The sequence below is a fragment of the Mustela nivalis genome (assembly GCF_964662115.1).
Source record: "Mustela nivalis genome assembly, chromosome: 9".
NCBI lineage: Eukaryota > Metazoa > Chordata > Mammalia > Carnivora > Mustelidae > Mustela > Mustela nivalis.
The window spans coordinates 14,717,339-14,738,061 of NC_139028.1; the positions used below are offsets into that span (position 1 = coordinate 14,717,339).

The following is a 20,723-nucleotide window of genomic DNA, read 5'->3' on the forward strand; positions in this document are numbered from 1 at the left end:
CTGGAGTGTGTGTGGACCTGGGTGAAACACGAGAAAACAACAGAAATTGCACAACACATTGCTCTAGGAGCCACAGGAAACGACAGGAAAGGACTAAGGTGAGAGGGAAAAGTCAGCTTCGTAAGGTCTGGTAACACTGCAGTCTTGGGTGAACTTTTTCCCAAAATGTTGGGAAAACTTCTTGCCCAAAGCCAGTCTCTGAGGACCTGTGTAGCTTACCAGCAAGTAGCCCGTCTCTTCCTCGTGCCTGAACCGAACAGCGAGGCTGCCACAGCAGCAAAGGGAGGCAGGGTCTCTGCTCATCTGCCCCCCGCATTGGTGTAGAAAGTGCTTCTATGAACACTGACGGACCCCTCCGGCAGCAGCCCTGCGGCTTTGCCCACGTCCCCTTTTGCAGGAGTTCAAGGACTGCCACCAACGGTGCCTCGCGGAGGAGCGGCCGCATGAGGCCGTGGCTGTCCACCGTGAGGGCTCAGCCTCGGCCCCCATCCTACCTCTGCCGTGCCAGGTCGCCGCTCCAGGCAGGCAGCCAGTATCCGTCCTCAGGTGCAGGGCTGTAGGACTGAAAACAGGCTGCTGAGGACCTTGGTGCGTCTTTGCAGATCTCTCCAGAGTACTGGAAAGTAACTCTTAGGACAGCGCGTATCAGCTCGGAAAAGGGCGCATGAACTCTTTCCCAGAGCTGATGCACCCAGCAGTCCTGGCTGACGTCTCAGAGACAAGGGGGTCCTTGCAGCCCTAAAGGCAGTCGGACTTTGCTCACCCTCTGCCGAAAAGTCGGTTTGTCTGGTTCCATACACTGCTTACCGGGCTGAGTCCTCTAGTTTCCCTTTCTGCCGAGTCATCAGGGCAGCGGTTTGCTAGGCACATGCTTTCATCTAGGACATCTCTTATCCAAATTCTCAAGACTCCTTTTTCCTTCTTTTTCATCATTTCTGCTTCCCTGGCTGTGTTCTGCCTGTTGAATGTAGGGGATCTTGGAGGCGGAGCTCACATCACAACAGTTAAGTGGAGGCTGGCAAGTCTCTCTCTTCCGCAGGGAAGTTATTCTCAGACCCCAAAGCCATTGGGAAGTGGCCATTCCAAAAAGTCTCCGTCTCTTTCTTCTCAGTCCTGGACAAAGAAGGTGAACGGGAGTTAGGGGAGGAAGAAGCAACAGCAAAAAGGCTTGAGAACCAGGAGGAAGGAGCTTAGTGTTTCTTAATGCATGCTTTATGGCTGTGGCAGTTCATTCTTTTCTTCCTGATATTCAAAGATACCAGTAATCCTTTTAAGTAGGTTTTGTTTTTGTTTTTGTTTTTGTTTTGGGGGGGGGGGTTAGATTTTATTCATTTGACAGAGAGCATACGCAGGGGAGGGAGACTGATGTAGGGCTCCATCCCAGGACCCTGGGATCATGATCTGAGCTGAAGGTAGATCCTTAATGACTGAGCCACCCAGGCTCCCCTAAGTAGGGTTTTCCTAAAAATCCCTACTTCAGATGAGCCTTTCTCTGGTTATCTCAAAGCAGGATTTTTATAAGCATGCTTATATTCCAAATATGACAGTAAAATAAGTCTTTTAAAGAAAGGTATCTGCTGGTAGACTTCTTGTATTCTTCTACCATTTCAGCCAGTGGAGAATCACATGCAAACTTTGAGTTTGTATTATACAAGAACTCAGAATTTGCCATGAGAGTTTAGAATTGTCCCCCGGAACCCAATCCCCCTGAGTCAACAGGACAGGTTTCATCGAACATTCAGGGTCTCTTACCTAATCAAAGGTGGGCACAAATCTTCCAGCCAATTCAGCATCAGAAGGACTCCCATGAGGTATACCATCTTTATTGCCAAATTGTTGAAATAAAAAAGAAACCACGGCCCAAAGGAACATGCCAGCTCATAAATATAGAATTAGCTATTTTTACTACTGAGAAAATGCATGCAGACAGAGCCCACAAGTGACTACAGAACTATAATGAATTTTCTTCTCTATTTATATGGAATTAAAACTTCAGTTCTTAAACATCATCCTACTTATTTTAGTAAATACTCAACAGACAGTTCATTTGCACCAGGAGCTACAGCGTGCTTGCTCTGACGTCCTGTTGGTATAATTCTTTGTCAGAACCTCCTACAAGCATCCTGTCCAGCACACGTGGTGACGCATGTCCTTGAACACGCCTCAGGAAGGGGAGATAAATTCAATCTCCTAAGCTCTCCTAGTCTGTACAAGTCCCATCTCCAGTTTGGAACCACCTATCAGTTACCTGCTTGAGCTTTCAGTATTTTGGGGGATGAATCGGGGCCTTGGTAGCAAGGCAACAGCAACCATTCCAAGGATTTCGTGGTTAGCACTCTTTTCCTTGGTCTGATCAGGAGAAGATGGGCTGGAAAAGTGTCACAGACTCAAGAGACCCGCTGTGCACTTCCACACTCGCCTGCCTCTCCTCGCCCCATGTGTGCTTCTAGTGTGGGTCAAGCATAAGAGCCAGTTGCTAATTGCGTTAAATCTGGTTTCAGACACATGTGGGGTGTTACTATACCTGGCTATGGGTTACTCTGTTTTAGAGGAAGCACGCCATCAACTTGACAGAGCCCCGCCACACTGTTCTCCCGGGTGGTTATACCAATTTACACTCCCACCTGTAGTGTCTGAGTTCCTCCTTTCACACATCCTTGGCAACATCTGGTGTTTGCAGACTTTATTTTTTCCAATCTGATGGGTGTGAAGTGGTGTCTCATTTTTGGTTTTAATTTGCATGTCTTCACTATTGAGCATCTTTTCATATGTTCGTTGGTCATTTGGGTTTCTTCTTCTGTGAATTCACTGTTCATATCTTTTGGCTTAAAAAAAAAAAAATGGTTACCCATCTCTGTGTGTAGGAATACTTTATATAGTCTGAGCACCAGCCTCGTCTTTGGTCCTACACATTGCAAATACCTTGTCCCAATCTATGGCATTTTTGTTTATTCTTTTGCGTAAAGCTTTATGTACTCAAATCTGTCCTTCTTTTCCTGGATAGCACATGGCTGTATGTCTTCTGTAGTATTTCCCCAGCAGGGCGCCTGGGTGGCTCAGTCAGTTAAACCTCTGACTCTGGGTTCCAACTCGTCCTGCTCTCAGGTTATGGGCTCGAGCCCCATTTGGGACTCTGTGCTCAGCACAGTTGGCTGAAGAGCCTCTCTTCCTCTCCCTCTACACCTGCCTCCCCCGACCACTTGCACATGTGCACATGCTCTAAAATGAAATGTTTTTTTAAAAAGGTGTTTCCCCATCCTAATATGTGTGCCCTGTAATTTCTTTTTAAAGCTTTACAGTATTTTTCATGTTTAAATCTTTGTTCTAATTCATTTTTGTGTGTGATAGGAGATAAAAATACAGTTGTTTTCCATGTAAATAATCAGTTGCCCTAGGACCATGGTAAATGGTCCCGCTTCATTAATTTCTAATGTCACTTATACACGTGTATTACCTTCAGCTCACTCTTCTGTTACATTTATTTTTTTTAATTTTTGCCTGTATCAATATAACCTCGATTGGATTTCTGTATTTTTATACTGCGTTTTGACAGCTAATGAGACAGTTCCTCCTCTTTGGTTCAGCCATTCTTTGTCTATTGTTTTCCCATTCTAATTTTATGATGAGCCTCTCAGGTTCCCTAAAGTCCCTTTTAAGGACTCTTATTGGAATTGCAGTGGACTTAACAGATTAATCTAAGAATTGCTGGCTTCATAAATAGAGTCTCACCATCCATGAAAATAGTATGTTATTGTTCCTTTCATTCGAGTCCTCACTTATGCCCTTCAATACAGGCTTTCCATTTTGGTTTGCTACATAAAGCTCTTGTCTATTTTTTCCTCTTTAGATTTTAGTTTTTGTTACTTTAACAAATGGGATTTTTTTTTTTTTTTTTAAGATATTAGAGGGAGTACGCGCGAGGAGGGGAGACAGAGGGAGAAAGAGAATCCTGATGCAGTCTCCCTGTTGAGCACAAAGCCCACATGGGGCTTGATCCTAGGGCTCTACTATCATCACCTGGACTGAAATCAAGAGTGCGGCTTAACTGACTGAGCCACCCAGGTACCCCTACAAATGGATTTTTTCAAATTTTTAGTTGGTTTGCTAGTGTAGAGCAATACAAATGTTTGAACTAGAACCTTGTATCTTCAGGGTAATAACACTGTCCAAGAATACTGTCCATATGATACAGTTTTTTGCTGTCTATGGAAATCTGTTCTAGGGCCTAGTACATAACCAATTTCCTAAGTCTTCCACATGTATTTGAAATGATTTCTCGTCTTGTGCAGCGCTTTGTCTATGTCCATTAGGTCAATCTTGTAATTAATCTGTCTTCTTACTACATTTTCTGCTTCATCATTCAATTAATGATTTCTTTCTATTCATTGAGTCATCTTTTGCATTACTCATTTCTCAATTATTAAAGCATCCTTGTGAATTCTCTTTTTACTATGACTTGATAGCTTTTTTTGTCCATCTAATGTTTTTCCATTTTAAAATATATCCATAGAGCTTTCCAAGTTTACTTTAGTGTAGCTATAAATGATAGAAAACTTGACTATAGTTTCTTAAATCGAAGGAGGTATTTTTTTCTCAAAGAACAAGGTCAGAGGTAGGCATGGGCCCAACCGCCCAGAAACCGGGGCTCTTTGTCTGTACATCACCCACACCATGTCACCCCTCATCTCTTGTGGGCTTTCTCCCTGTGAGCTACTATTGGATGGGGGAGGGTTGGGGGGCATGGAGGGGGCAGGAACAGCCCGCACCGTCAGCATCACATGGGCTAATACCTGTTTCAGCCTCCAGAGAATCTCTGTCCCATGATTATAAACGATTTGCTGTTGCCACACATTTTGTGAACATTCTTTGCAGAAAGAGAAGATTTTATCTTGTGGTGAGTCAGATGTGACCATTTCCCTTCCCAAGTGAAGTCACCGGGAGAAAGTGCGGACGCAGTGCTCTCTTTAGACCCAGAAGCAGTTAAATGCTCAAGCCTCAGGAAACCACATGTCATTAACAACGAGCAAGGCACAATAATACACTTAGATTTCAGAGCATTAATACGAAATAAAAATATGATCTGTTTCAGGGAATGTTTGTAGTTAGGAATAATAAATTGATTCTCTCAAGAACTGATACCAGTGTTTTGTGGAGTTTTTCAGAAGGCCGGTTTCAGTATTTGCTATGAAACTCTGCATCACTGTGTGTCGTCTGCTGGGCATTGGCAGGGCATTCAGTAGACCGACTTGACCGAGGAGCTAGGACCTCAGACTTGCCCTGCCCTGCTTCTTCCCTCTCAAACTTCCCCAGCATCTGAGTCCACCTGTCCCCCTGCCCTGGACCATCCTGTGGAACACAAACCATCTAGTGGTTGGCATTTGGAGGCCTCAGGATGTACAAAGCAAGTTGGTCTGTCTCTGTTTTGTCCTTAAAATGATTATTTAGATGGTTCTAGTCCTTCCCAGGGGTTTAGTAGAATGTGTTAATATACCTAATATTTGATTTGTGCTAAAAATTAACAGAGCATTTACTTACCTTACTCAGCCCTCCTCGGCCCAGAGAAGTAAAGATCTGTCTCCATTATGGAACTCCAGCTGAAAAAAATATAAAAACAGTTGTTACATTCAGAGGAGGAGACTATTTCTTTTAAAACCGTTAGAATCGGTGTTAATTTTGTACTTCTTAGGTTCAAGTGCACAGGCAGAGCCTGGTGCTAGATAATTGAGTGACGGCACTTTCATCTGACCGTTTCCTCATGGGCACTAAGACTACGTAATCCAATTTTGAGTGCCCTTTTGTCATCATTAATCCTCGGTCCGACACAGTACTGTTAAAACCAGGTGTCTTTTCATTAAAGGACATGGGAAGTGTTTCTTACAAACAATGTAAGCCTTGTGAACATAAATTTCCATTCACAGGGGTTCTTCCTAGGTGACTTCTTTTCACATCTGACAGAAGTTCTGGCTGTGGTGGAGACCCCTTCCTTTTCTCCCCATCCTGATTAAACAGAGCTTGTAGCTTCATACCAGTTAGCCTTTACAACTTGGTATTGAAAAACTCACTCTATTCTCCCCACAATGATGATCCCAGTTTTCCTCACAGAGCCTCACCTTTCCAGGATCTCTGTGTTTCTCTGAGCTGTACGAGTCCATCTTAAATTTGAAGTCCATTACTTTTGCAATTAAGTGGCCATTTCTGCTTACAGATTAGAATTGAGTTGAATTTAGATTGTGTGGTGTCTTACGTGTTCTAAAATCACCTTTCAGCCATGGAAACAAAGAAGTATTTTCCTGCCGGGGAATCAAGTTGGCAGTGGACTGGTTTTTGGAAAGAGGCCACAAAGATGTTACAGTTTTTGTTCCGGCTTGGAGAAAAGAGCAGTCCCGACCCGATGCTGTCATCACAGGTAAGCCTGTGAGCGGTCTGGTCGCGGCCTCAGACCTTCCCCAGGCGGGCCATCGGACACGGTCAGGTGTTGCGCTGCCGAAGATGTCCCTCTGTTTACTTGGTCTGTGTGACCGCCCCATTCCCCGCGGCGAGACCTCGGTGTTGCTGGTCTTTACAGACTCGCTGCTGATGATAAGAAAGCAGTAAGATCCTTGCTCCGTAAACCAGCGGTTTGGGGTTTTTGGTTTTCCTGTTGTGATTTAGAAGCTTTTTACTTCAGATTTTGTAAAGTTGTGACTTTGGGACATGCCTAGGAGTCAGGAGACCTTGGTTAAAATTCTGAGCCACCTCTGCTTCTCATCTGCAGTATAAAATCACTAACATAGTTCAAAACACACTGGCAGGCCCCTGGGGGTCCGCTCTCTGGGGTCAAGTAGAAGGAAGGGACTCCATCTCAATAAAGTGTCTCTATTTTGCGTTATTTTGTCATTTTTTAATGTATGCATTTTAGGCAGAAACTGCTCGTGATTCTTGCTGAACATTTTGATGAAGTTAACCATTCCCTCCCCCTCTGTCCACCTCCAACATTAACAGAAATGGAGGAACCTGCATGAGGAAAACTATACTTTTCAAATCAAAAACAGAGAGCACAGGCTATGTACCTGAAGGGAAGATTAATCATTAAGTCATTACTTGAGCTGGCATAAGGGCGTGCTCGAGTCAGAACTGTGCAATCAGACTCTAGTCTGTGTTAACTGTCAAGGGAGGAAGGTGCCAGAATTCAACCAGGAGCACCAAGACCCTGGGTAACACTCTGAAAAAACACATTTAGATCCTCATCTTCCTCCATGTAACAGTGCATCCCACATGGTTGAAGAATCGTCAGAAACAGTCGTTGCATGGCTGGGGAAAACTTTACTAATGGTAGAAATGACAAAGGAAAAGATAAGTCTCATTGCATGAAAATGTATGCTTCTGTGTTTTGGGAAGTTTTCTTTAAAATGAGATCTTTCATTTGCCTAAGGGAGAAAAGAAACAAAGAATCCATATCCTTAATGTCTAAAGAGCTCATAGACACTGGGAAAGCAGACTCTGGGCTCTCCTCTGTATATAAAAGGTAACATGGTAGGAACAGGCAACACAGAATGCAGTACCCAATAAGAGAAGCAATTCACAAAATGACAAACTAAACAACTCTTACTTTTCACCCACCAAAACAGCAGAGATTGGAGAACTGGTAAGCCTCCAGGAGCTCCTCCTTCACTGCTGTGGAAATAGGTTGTAAGAATCTATCTAAAAAACAGTTGAGTCTTAAAATATTAATATTCTTAGATCTGCTGGTTCCCCTTCTAGGCATACTTCCTCAGAAAATAAGCAGAGTTACAGGCAAAGATTTACGACCACAAAGACATTCAGTGCATGATTACTTGAAATAGAAAGAAAAAAAAACGGAAATGAACCATACATTCACTATAATGGTTTGAGTATTTAGAATATTTAGGCAGAATTTCTCATGAGCTGAGGAAGTGCGCTTTTCCATAAAAGTTTTATTGTGTTGCACGTACATGTACACACGTACACACATGCATATTTAAGCAGAGGCAAGAACAGAAATACATAGAGAATGACTAGAAGGAAATATGCCAAGGCAGTCCCAGTAATTGACTGTCAATTACTGACAGTGACTCTGTCACTCTTTATGAGGTTTTATGTTTCCCTCCTTCTGAGTATTTCCCCTTACTTTCCTAATTTTGCTCAAGGAACTTAGAGTACTTTAAAGTCAGGGGGAAAAATAAATCGAAAAGGAGAAAATATTTGAACATGTAAATGACTGGAAAGAAGGTAAAATGATCACGGGCATGACATGTGTGTCTCAGTTTAATTTTTAACATAGCCGCGCACCAGGGCTCTGGACCACACCACTCGACCCTTGAACAACAGAGAAATGGACTTTTTACCGTACAGAACTGTAAACATATTTTTGCTTACGATTTTCTTTGTAACATTTTCTTTCTAGCTGACTTTAAGATGTAAAGATATAAAATACACATAACATAAAAGATGTGGCTTCTACACGGTGGTTAAGTTCTGGGGGGGGAGTCCAAAAGTAAGGGGGTCAGCACCCTAACCCCTGCCTTGTTTAAGGGCTGCTCAAAGGTCTGGAGGTGTTTTCTCCCCCTGGGTAATACTTCCAACTAAAACCTTCAACCAGCTAAAACCTGGTAAATAGAGTAGTCCATTATTTTTCACTGTACAAAAAAGGAAACTTGACCATATTTTCAGGCTCTCCCATGGAGATTCCGAATAGCACTTTTTTCCAGCAAGGTAACACGGATCTTACAAGCACGGAGCTCCGGGTCAGGTGCTGTGCTGGGAAGGAGATTCGGTTCCACTCAGTAGCCCTTACTGAACCCGGATCTATGTCAGTTAGGATTACTGACCCTGACTGGTGTCCTTTTTACCTCATTAGCTATCCTAGAAAAAGCAAATTAAGCAAGGTGATGTTGACCATTTTTCTATGATCACTTCATGGCCTATCATGTATGAGCAAACACGCCCACAAATAAAGTAGCATGGCTGCTTCCTGAACACAGTGGCTAACTCGGAAGACCTCAGAAGCACCGTCTCTAAGTGCCCCACATGTTCATTCTCCAGACACGACTAGCTCCTGCTCTGCTCCTGGGCAGAGCGCTAGTGGGAACAAACATTTTGAGGGCAGGTACCACGTCTCATTGATCAGGGCAACACACAGAAATACTTACTTATGACAAATCCTGTAGCTGAGACGGAGCTTTGGGGTGTGTCCTGGTCTTCTGTAACGAAGAGACCAACAATTCCGTCTGTTAAAGTGCAGCTGAACAGTGTTGAGAGCTTGGGAGACGCTGTGCTCTGTGCTTGTCCCTGTCACAGCTCCCTGACTTCCAGCTTCCTGACTGCATCGGAGGCTCAATACGGTAGGACTGCCAGATAGAGAAAATGCCAGAACCTGAGATTTACCTATGATTTGCTGCTTCTAATACCCACATGTCCTCCAGTTCTACTCTGCTGCTTTTCTAAACCAAAGTTCTGGCCTGGATGAAATCATGTCGGAAATCATGAAATCTCCATGCCAGCTTGGGAGTCAGCCGACACCTAATCCTGCTTCTGTTCCCTCCCCGGGAGCCTGGCTCACCCCCGCCACCCTGCGGGGTGATTACAACCCTTGCTTACCTAGTCTGCATGCCTGTCCCATGACGGACACCTTCCTGAGAAGAAGCTATTCTTAATGTTGGTGGCCATTGATACGTGACGCACTGTAGCACAGGCCTGCCACATCCAGTCCCTGAAGACAGAGGTTTTTTAAAAGTTAGCAATTCCAGTTAACAAACATGGAGAAGTAGCCTTTAAAAAAAAAAAAAAAAAAAAATCATGAGGTGCCTGGGTGGCTCAGTGGGTTAAGCCTCTGCCTTCGGCTCAGGTCATGATCTCAGGGTCCTGGGATCAAGCCCCGAGTCGGGCTCTCTGCTCAGCAGGGAGCCTGCTTCCTCCTCTCTCTCTGCCTGCCTCTCTGCCTACTTGTGATCTGTCTGTCAAATAAATAAATAAAATCTTTAAAAAAAAATCATGACCTCATGATCCTTGGCCGGAATGTACAATAGAAAGACAGGAAGGAGGTAGAAGAACCAAAGCAGGAAGAAGGCAAGGTCGAGAGAGCATTTTTATCATTAATCAAAGTAGAAACCCCAGCCCCTTGGGGGGGGGGGAGCTACTAAACAAGTCGGAGTTCGTCCCGGGTGCTGTGAGCATTGCCCACAGAAGACCGCAGGCTCTTCCCTCTAGCTCCCCTCACTCCGCCGGGGCTGCCTTCGTGGCTAGTCACTTCTAAGCTCTTCCCACAGCCCAGCCTCGGTGAGGACACTGCACTTGTCGCCACATGTGTCCCGGGAAAGGACACAAAACATGCACCAGTCACGTCTAACCGTTGTGACTTCCCTGCCTCCGTGACCCTTCCGCAACCTCAGACTCTTCTCCTGCCACCTCAGTGACTTTTGCTCCCGCTTCTCAAACTCTTCCCCCTCCCTTCCCCTCGTCAGAAAATAGGACAGAATCAACGGGGTTTGGCGGGGGGAGGGGAGTGCACCCCTGAGCCTCACACGGCTGTGTTGTCAGAACGGCTGGAAAACACCACTGAGCAAGCTGATGTTTATTCTGTTAAAGTTTGAAACCGTGTTTAGTCACCTTGGGGGCTGTTTTTAAAGGCTTTATTACCGTAGTCCTCAAGGAAAAATACTGGGAGTTAAAAATGTCCTGTAAATCATATCACCGGTGAAATGATGGCATCAGTCCGGTCCCTCTCATAAAAGTCACGTTGTACACGCGTCGCCCTCTGTGTCAGGGATGTACTCACTCCTGACAGTCGGCCCCACTTGTCCTTGCAGATCAGGAAATCCTGCGGAAGCTAGAGAAGGAGAAAATCCTGGTGTTCACGCCGTCACGGCGCGTGCAGGGCAGACGCGTGGTGTGCTACGATGACCGGTTCATCGTGAAGCTGGCTTTTGAGTCAGACGGGATCATCGTGTCCAATGACAACTACAGGGACCTGGCCAACGAGAAACCCGAGTGGAAGAAGTTCATAGATGAGCGACTATTGATGTATTCCTTCGTCAACGACAAGTAAGTGACCCCGCTCACGGACCCCCGGGGGTCCCACCGCCCTGGCCATCCGGGCCAGCTGCGGCCTGAGCGCTCGCCCCGCCGGCCACAGACCAGACCCAAGACACGTCTCTTCCCGTGGCTGACTCACCCTCTGCTCCTCCGTGGTAGGAAGGAAGCCGTGTAGGAGGGACAGGGCCCACGCAGCAGGGAGTGCACACGGCCCGTCTGTCAGAACCAAGAGGGATGGTTCTGGAACAGATCAACCCCCAAGACACTGCCTTTCCAAAGCTACCCAGAGCCTTACATCTATTTTTAAGTTATGTGATTTTTTAAATCCTATTCCAGTGGTAAGACTCCAGTCACCACTGGAGTTGGTAAATGGGCAGAGCACCATAAAAAAGCAGTCTCCTGAGAGCTAAGTTTATTGACAAATGAGGGGGGCAGGTTCACCTGTTGGTAATCAAAAATGCAAACTAAATCTACAAAGAACCTGTCTTTCACCCATTTAATTCACAGAAATATTTTTGCATGTGCTTTGTCCTGTTAAAGATGGAACGAAACTGTTCACACAGTTTGCCATAGGTCAGCAGAAGCCTTGGAAATTCGCGTACCCTCTCAGGCCCTCATCTCCTTTCTGGGAGTATATCTGAGGGGAAAAGACCAGATAGGTTAATTTCTGTATTTTTTATAATTGCAACAATTCAGAGGCAGCTAAAGCTACAGCAGAGAAGTTGGTTAAGCCACTCTGCACCTAGTAGAATATTCTCTGGCTCTTTGATTAGGAGCATGAAGTCTCTTGAGGAACATGGACATTTATGTGTTAAAAAGACAAAACACAAAATTATATTTGTGTTTGGGAAATGTGTATGCATACAGAAACGACTCAAATGCAACACATAAATGAAAAATAATTGTATTCAGGTCATAGGATTGAGGGACTCTTCTGTTCTTAATAATGCTGCCACGTTGACGCTCCCCTAAGAGTTGGTCTAACATTCACATGTTCTGGGTAACTGCTTGGCCCATTTCAGATTCTACCACTGTCCTCACAAGTAGCACAACTCCTCAGCTGTAACTCCTTCCTGTCGTGCTGTGCAGGCTGGGAACTCCTGTGTCCGGGAGATTTTGTCCATCTCTGCCGAGGCACAAAGAGAATGGGCAGTCTCAGCTGTGCCATGTGAGCTCACATCAAAGTCCGCTAATTAGGAAAGTGTATTAATCTGCAGAAATTAATACCTGAAGGGCCCACTGTCTGGAAGACGGGCACGGGGGTACGCACGGCCTCGGGCCTGGACTGGGGCTGGGACGGTGTCCATCTTCCCGTCCACTGCTCCTTGCTCACCCGGCCTCTGTCCTGGACAGGATCAAGGCTCACAGCGCCCTCCTAAAATGGCCTGGTGCTGTTTTCTGAGGTCCTTACAGAATCCCGAGGCTGGCAGGAAGAAAGAATTCATGAGACCATGCAAAGCTCAAAACTTAGTTGAGTTAAAACCAATACAAGTTCAGCTTGACATGTTTCACTTTTGTGCTCATTAAGGAAATTCTGTGTACTGAGATTCTTTACCCCATAGACAATGAATCGAAAGACTTGATGGAAAATGTTTTAGGGGCACCTGGGTGGCTCAGTGGGTTAAATCCTCTGCCTTCAGCTCAGGTCATGATCTCAGGATCCTGGGATCAAGCCCCACACTGGGCTCTCTGCTCGGCAGGGAGCCTCCTTCCTCCTCTCTCTCTCTCTCTCTCTCTCTGCCTGCTTGTGATCTCTGTCTGTCAAATAAATAAATCAAATCTCCAAAAAAAAAAAATGTCCTTAGAGTGAATCAATCTCTACCTTCTGTCTTCAGAATTAAATTATCAACCTCCTACTCAGGGATCACTTTTCGTTCTATCCCTGACAGGTTCATGCCCCCTGATGACCCTCTTGGCAGACACGGCCCCAGCCTGGATAATTTTCTGAGGAAGAAACCTATCGTTCCTGAACACAAAAAGCAGCCTTGTCCATACGGTAACTTTCCTTAGAACTATTTAATATACGCCTTCAGAGCACAGTCTGTTGTTAAACTTTTGTTACTAAAAATAAACATGTTATGTTTTGGACAGTATAGTATGTGGTTCTTTGGATTGTAATTAAATTTAAGAAAACATCTTAGCCGTGAAAAAACGTTATTATTTTTACCTAGTCAAGTTCAATGCATATGCATTTCCCAAAGTTAAAACATGATTCCAAAAACTCTGCTAGTCCAGGCAGGTCAAAATGTGGAGTTCTGACCTCGAGCCACACCTCAGACAGGCAGGGGCGAGCGCGTCGCCGTGGTGCACGTGGCTCTCCAGAACAGAAGGTCCCACTTCTGAAGCCAGATGGGAAGAGGATGGGCAGGGAGGAGGTGAGGGCGCAGGGCATTAACCCAACCCTCGGGAGGTGACTCAGTCACCCGGCCAGTGGGTCGGTCGCTCTAGAGAGGACCGAAGCGGGGACGACGGAGAGGGGCAGGTCTCCCGAGGAAGGGACAGAGGAGCAACTTCGTGTCCCTTCCATTTCCGCCTTCGTCTCCCGAGTTACAGCAGTCGCGCCAGACTGAGCCGCCGGGGCCCGGTGGGGCGCTCCTTTGCCTAATCGATGTTCCTCTCCGTAGGGAAGAAGTGCACCTACGGCCACAAGTGCAAATACTACCATCCCGAGCGGGGCAGCCAGCCGCAGCGCTCGGTGGCCGATGAGCTTCGGGCCATGTCTAGAAACACCGCAGCCAAAACGGCCAACGAGGGAGGGCTGGTGAAGAGCAACAGTGTGCCCTGCAGCACGAAAGCCGACGGCACCGCGGACGCCAAGCGCGGTGCTCCCAAGAGGCAGTCGGACCCCAGCATAAGGACCCAAGTCTACCAAGACCTCGAGGAAAAGCTTCCCACCAAAAACAAATTGGAAACCAGGTCTGTCCCTTCTTTAGTCAGTATCCCGGCTACTTCCACCGCAAAACCCCAAAGCGCTCCGTCTCTAAGCAATGGCCTTCCATCTGGAGTTCACTTCCCACCTCAGGATCAAAGACCACAGGGACAATATCCTCCGCTGATGATGGCAACCAAAAATCACGGAACGCCAATGCCTTACGAACAGTATCCCAAGTGCGACTCGCCCGTGGACATCGGATACTATTCCATGTTGAACGCGTACTCCAACCTGAGCATCTCAGGCCCACGAAGTCCGGAAAGGCGTTTCTCCCTGGACACAGATTACAGGATCAGCTCCGTCGCCTCTGACTGCAGTAGCGAAGGGAGCATGAGCTGTGGGAGCAGTGATTCCTACGTGGGGTACAACGACCGGTCCTACGTCAGCTCGCCCGACCCTCAGCTGGAAGAGAGTCTCAAGTGTCAACACATGCACCCGCACAGCCGCCTTAACTCCCAGCCCTTCCTGCAGACTTTCCACGACCCCCTAGCTAGAGTGCAAAGTTACAGTCACGAAGAACCAAAGTACCATCACAAGCCTCCTCTGCCCCACCTGGCCGTGCACCTGCCGCACCCCGCGGCGGGCGCGCGCTCCAGCTGCCCCGGCGACTACCCCTCCCCGCCCGGCTCCGCGCACTCCAAGGCGCCGCACCTGGGCCGCTCGCTGGTGGCCACGCGGCTGGACAGCATCTCGGACTCGCGGCTGTACGACAGCTCTCCCTCCCGACCGAGGAAGCCTTACTCCCACCAGGACGGGCTGGCGAGCTGGGAGCGGCAGAGCTACGGCCTGGACGCCTATGGCTACCGGCAGACCTACTCCCTGCCCGACAACCCCACGCAGCCGGGCTACGAGCAGTTCCCCTTCCAGAGCCTCCCCGAGCCGCCGGAGCCCGCGTGGCGCGTCCCCTACTGCGCGGTGCCGCCGGACGCCCCGCGGTACCAGGACAACCGAGAGAAGATCTACATCAACCTGTGCAACATCTTCCCCCCGGACCTCGTGCGGACGGTCATGAAGCGGAACCCGCACGTGACAGACGCCCAGCAGCTGGCCGCCGCCATCCTCGTGGAGAAGTCGCAGCTGGGCTACTGAGAGACGATGCATCTTCGTGGTGTTTAGTAGTTTTTTGTTCAGCTCAAATGCTGAGGGAGGTTTGCTACAATAGCACACGTGATCTCCTTGGCGCAAGGAGGTTATATAGTATCCATTTATGTGAACTACTGTATCATGGAATCTGGACGTAGAGCCCCCCAGAGCGGAAGTGGCACGGGATCGCTTTACATCCAAACTTTTTTTTAAAACCTTTCCTTTTTAAAAGCTCTCTCCTCGGCTGGAAGTTGTTCCAGTTTGATTTATTAGATGTCTCTGTGATCTTTGATATTAATCTTTGGTGCATCAGGGGTTTATATGCAGCACTTTTTATCCTTGTTTCGTGTTTTATTACCTTGGTGTTTGTCTATCAATTGCAAGCAATTACAATACTTTCCGAATGTCGGACCTTTGACTAGACCCTAGCCAACTATTTTTGCAAGCCAAGCTTAATTGGAATCTTTTACAGCTTTTTAAGTTATTTTTATTTGGGGAAGGTGGGCTTCTTTGTGCTATAATCATTATTTATAGAAACAAAGATATACTACAGCACTGACTTTATATTTTAAACAAAATGTAAGTTACCAGTTTATATGGAAATGGGTAACAGTCTATATTAGAATGATTTACAGTACGGCACTTTTCATTGTTTTGTTTTTGTTTGGATTTTTTTTTTCCCTCCCCGTTAGGTAATTAGTTAATTTAATATGGTTGACTTAAAGGAAAGCAGATGCAATCAATGGAAAAAGTTGTTTCCATTTTTTTTTTTTTTAAGAAGGCAAAAGCCGTAACTGTGCCAGTTTAGAGCTTTGTGACCCAGCGCTGATGTGCTTCTAGGCAGTAGAAAATGGAACTGAATTCCCAGATTCTCATTAACCTGTATTTTTAATGTGTTCGTCCTTTTTGTTTCGGGGCACAGCAAGACTGGATAAAAGAACCCTTTCACAGTACTTGCCTGTTTTTAATGAATCTAATTATTCTCAATGCAACTTTTATATTTAATATACTCTTCGCTTTCCTGCTATTTATCAAGGCTGGCCTGAGGTGGGTGTACGTGTTGAGGATATGCAAAATTTATTGATACTGCACTATAGGAAGGGTGGTGGAGGCATTTTAAGTGGTAACTTAAAAATGTTTGTAAGATACTGTATATTTTCCATTTTCCTGAAGGTAGTTTTTGGGGGGCCTGTTATATTATTAAGGCCAGATTCTTGCCACAAATAGTGTAGTTTTAGCTACAGACTAAAGTCTGTTCTAGTATTAGTAAGGGATATTTCTGGTTTCAAAGTGGGTTTTGCTAGATGCGAATTCCTTTTTGTTCTCAGCAGACAGACCTTTGCATTGAGGGTAGAGGGTCGTGTACCTCACACGACTTCACTGTCGCCTCCAGGCTCCGAATTTCACTTTGCGCGACAGACTCCTAGTCTGTGTCTGTCGTCTGCCTCGATGCCCTGGGTATTCTGACCATTCTCCATGCTACAGTTGGAAGTAAAGCCCTGAAAAAGCCAGAAAGTACCTTTTACTGTTGATACAAATTGTATCTTTTTAACTATAAGAACTATTTTGATTTGTAGATCTAGTGAAAACACAAATGTGTAACTATGATTAGACTTTTGGGCAACATTTTATCCCTTATTTAAGTACAAATTTTTAAAGTAAAATTGAGGTCTAGGATAGGGTAGAAAAATAAAAGTAACAATTTAGGTAAATAAAAGTGTCTGTCTTAGTTTTATAGACTATATTAAAATATATTCAATACAGTTATTGGCATTTTCTTTCTCCTAAAACTTACCTAGTGAGAACTTAAAAATAAAGGTAAAATGCTGCCTGAAAATAATGTCCAAGCACCTTTGACTAGGATAACATTTTCACTACTTGTGTGACACTGTGTGTTGCATGAAGTAGGATTTGGGTATACAGTAAATGCTTCTAAAAGGCATTGTGCATATTGACATATCCAATAATCTGAACCGTGTTCAGCAAACTTAATTCAGGAAAGTGGTGTTCTACACAATTACTGGTGGTGTGGAGCTGAGTGTGGCCCTCCTCTGGACCCAGAAACAATGCAGACGTTGCCACACACACCATCTGAGCGAGGTCTGGGGGCGACCCTGCTCGCTTTGTCAGGCTCTTCTCCCTGATTCCGTCGGTCACTCTCCGTAGAACAAGTTTAAGTGTAGGAGTAAACGAGTGCCAAAACTAGGGTTACAGATGTGGAGTACCTTTTCTTTTAGTCCTGTTCTAAGCCTTTTCTTTTTTTTTTTCCAGTATGAAATCCTTTTTAAATTGTAGGTTTCGCTCCCATTTTCGTCACGTTAGCATTTTCACTCTTGAAGACTCTGCCAAAGTGCACTAAACCCGTTTCAGTGAGATCGCCCGTGCTGCGGATCTCACTTTTAGTCTGAGCTCCTCGTGGTGTCCGCTTACTGATCGCCCGTGCTGCGGATCTCACTTTTAGTCTGAGCTCCTTGTGGTGTCCGCTTACTGTCTGTCGCCGCTCCGTGCGTTCCGGACTGGGGGAGGGGAGTGCAGCTCGCCACTTCCTGTCCCGAAGTGAATAGCCCTCAACTGCTCACACCGAAATCCTTCAGTATAGTGACCTGTGAAGAAAGAGCAGTTTTCTTAGGTCAAGCGGACAAGGTGTCCCCCTCCCTTTTTCTTTTCTTTCTTTCTTTTTTTTTTTTAAAAACACCCGTGTTGCTTTCAGAGCTTAAGAATGAGATATTTGGCAGAGTTTTGATACAGCAAATTCTTAATTCTCTAAAGCAATAAGTAAAAGGATCCATCACTAAATTAAATCCATAGCTGACTCCGAACCTTCGTTGTAGCCAAAACTTTAACCTTAATCCTATCTTCTACCAGCCGTGCTAGTAGGTAACTGGAGAGGGAGGGGTTAGCAGAGAAACTGCCCAGAGTGGTCCACTGATCGGAGAGAAAGAATTTGGATTGGAATATTCTGCCCCCGAACGCTGGACAGTTGACTGTCCTTTCCCCAGTAATTAGCCGGTTCACTGTCTCTGTGTCTCCATACAGAGGGAGCAGCATGCAGCTGGCCAAATCCTGGCCCTCACGGTTTCCTCCCTGCGCGCAATATGTCCGTTTTTCCGTCCGTTTATGACCTCTGTATCCTGATAGAGTTTGTCTCTGACCTCAACATTTGAAAGAAACGCATGCCAGTATCCAGAGTGTGAGGATACTGGTAGAAACTTGAACTTTGTGCTTTTATGAAATTTCCTTTATGAGAATATGTAATATAACTTTAAAAAGAGCATTTTTATATGTATATACATACATGCCTACATACTTGTCCTGAAGTATTACAGACGGGAGAGGGTGTCATGCCGTTGGTGGCTCACCTTCGTTCCCTCCGTTGGACTCTGTCTGACTTGTGGAGGACCAAGCCTGGAGTCTGGAGGACCAACCATAAGATTCTAGAACCACTTGAATGGAAAGCAACTCTTCAGTGGTTTTATTCCTGGTATTTTTAAAGAGTTATTTTGATAATTTTAATAGAATGTGTAATTTTAAAACACACAAAAAACTTAAAGTAGTATTGATTATACAGATAATTATTTAACATGTCTTTTATGGTTGTATCTATGTATATGGACAGTAATATATTTATAAAACAAATATACTTTACGTTGTAGCTCTTAGTTTGTGATAGGTTAGATAGGGCTTGAGATATGTATGTGTGTGTGCTTTGAAAACTCTCAAGCTGTCCCCTCTCCTCTTACCCCCCCCCCCGCCATTTAATGGCACTGGCCCTAAGGTAGATTTGTTTCTGTTCTCGTTTTTGCTCTCCGACTGACTTACTCAAGGCGAGCTTTCTAGGTCTAACACCCACAAATAAAATGGAAGTGTCAAATCCAGGAACTACACATGTGCATTAGCGTCAGAGAAAGTGGAGCTGATCAAAGTTAGAGAAACACGCGGTGTTTCCAATGGGCCTGGCCAGCTCCCGAGGGCAGGGACTGACCAACTCTCTCAGTCACGGATCAGGCAGGAACTAGTCCGGGCCTGGGGAATCCTCTGGTTTCTCCAACCTGCTCACCGCTGCTCACACGGCACAGAAGCCGCCGCAGACCAGAGTGTCAGTGAGCAGGGTAGCTGTGCGGGCTGGGCTGGTGGGCAGGAGTTCGAGCGTCCCTGACCCAGCATGGCTCAGCCGGAAGTTCTGACCCATGATAATACAAGAAATGAGAAGTGTTTCAGCTGACATTCAAACACAATGTTATTACTGATGGCCTTCAAAAGAGGATTTCGAGATGGCCCTATTAAAGCATCTTAATTTCCTTGTTTCTTCTGTCCTGTCCATTACTTATTAGAGATACTTCTCAGTGTTAAACCGCACACAAAAAAAGCATTCTGTCAACAGATGTTTTAATAAGTATTGAAGTTTTTTCATGAACTTTGTATTTCTATTGATAAATGGGAATACCTTACCTACATTTCATTTTTTAAGGGCCTCACGGACCAAAAATTCTGTTGTACTTTGACAATTAGCATGTAATTAGCCACAAAATATTTTAGACTGTGTTTGTCAGTTACCTCTTTCTGCTGGTTTTTTGACTTCTAAAAAATGACAGATGTGCCCTTCTTTAAAAATGGTTTTAAAGAAGAAAAATATATTGTAATTTCACATACTATAGCTTTATTCTGTAAGATTAAAAATTGTGACTAGTGTAATTGTAGCTAAAATGTGCATTTGCTGTATTGTGACTCTTAAGAAACCAAGCGTATCCCTGCTTTCTCTGTCCAGACCTTTAGTATAGATCTTTTTAGACACCTTAGGACTGTCGTTGGTGAACGATATTGTTGACACGATCATGTGTGATTTTAAATTCATTGAAACTACATACTGCTGACCGTGTTCGTTCTCAGTGCTTGATAAATTGTGTTGACATTATAACATTTTCATAAGATCATTAAATAGTTTTGAACGTTACCATCCACTTCAGTCATACTTTCTTTTAAAATTGGAATACAACGCTAGCTTTTTAAGTGTTTACGGTTCAAAATGGTTATTTTTTTCTTTAAATGCCATCTGTTAACCTTCTCTTTATTTTGTCACAGTCACACTGTTATGTATTAGGAGTAGCTTTTTCCCTATGGTCCCTAGTCTGAAGATTTAAAAACAGTTTAAGGGTTTGACCCTTTGGCAGTTAATTTTTTTTTTTAAAAGTCTGTCCATCTTTTAATTCAGTCTGATAAAATTTGCAAAACTTCACTTTTAAAACTTACCAAGTTGGTCAACTGTCTGTATAAGGTATTTCAGTTGAATAACTGTTGTCCATTAAAGCTTTCAACGCCTCTCTTACTTAAAGCATCGTATGTCTCAAGGGAAGAAAAAAAAAATAAGACTGAAAAACAATGGCTTGTTTTTATACAGTGTATGTTTTAGATCTTCTGTTTTTTGAAATTATATGTTTCCTACATAACACAAAATACCCACAAACACGCAGACCTCCTCAGAGACCTAAACCCACCGCTGCTGCTCGCAAACCGGATGACGGATCTCATTGTTTCCTGTTAGACTGTCCCCGCCCCCCCCCCAACCCTAGTCCTATGCTGATGGAATTTCCAATTTGGTCCCTCCAACTTTTCTTACAGGAAAATAAGGTAAAGAATGTTTAGAACAACCATCCAACAAACCGGCAATTTTGTTTATCCT

General features: G+C 45.0%; 1 protein-coding gene across 4 annotated transcripts in view; it reads left to right on the forward strand.

Annotated features, from left to right (window-relative positions):
- Positions 1-16,808, forward strand: part of ZC3H12C (zinc finger CCCH-type containing 12C) — a 74,463-nt gene extending 57,655 nt beyond the window's left edge. For all 4 annotated transcript variants that reach the window (XM_082682492.1, XM_082682493.1, XM_082682494.1 and 1 more), the window contains exons 3-6: positions 6,267-6,406; positions 10,806-11,040; positions 12,921-13,027; positions 13,656-16,808. In XM_082682492.1, the coding sequence (XP_082538618.1) occupies positions 6,267-6,406; positions 10,806-11,040; positions 12,921-13,027; positions 13,656-15,052 (1,879 nt within the window). In that variant the 3' untranslated portion in view covers positions 15,053-16,808. The remainder of the gene's footprint in view (positions 1-6,266; positions 6,407-10,805; positions 11,041-12,920; positions 13,028-13,655) is intronic.
- Positions 16,809-20,723: the final 3,915 nt, after the last annotated feature.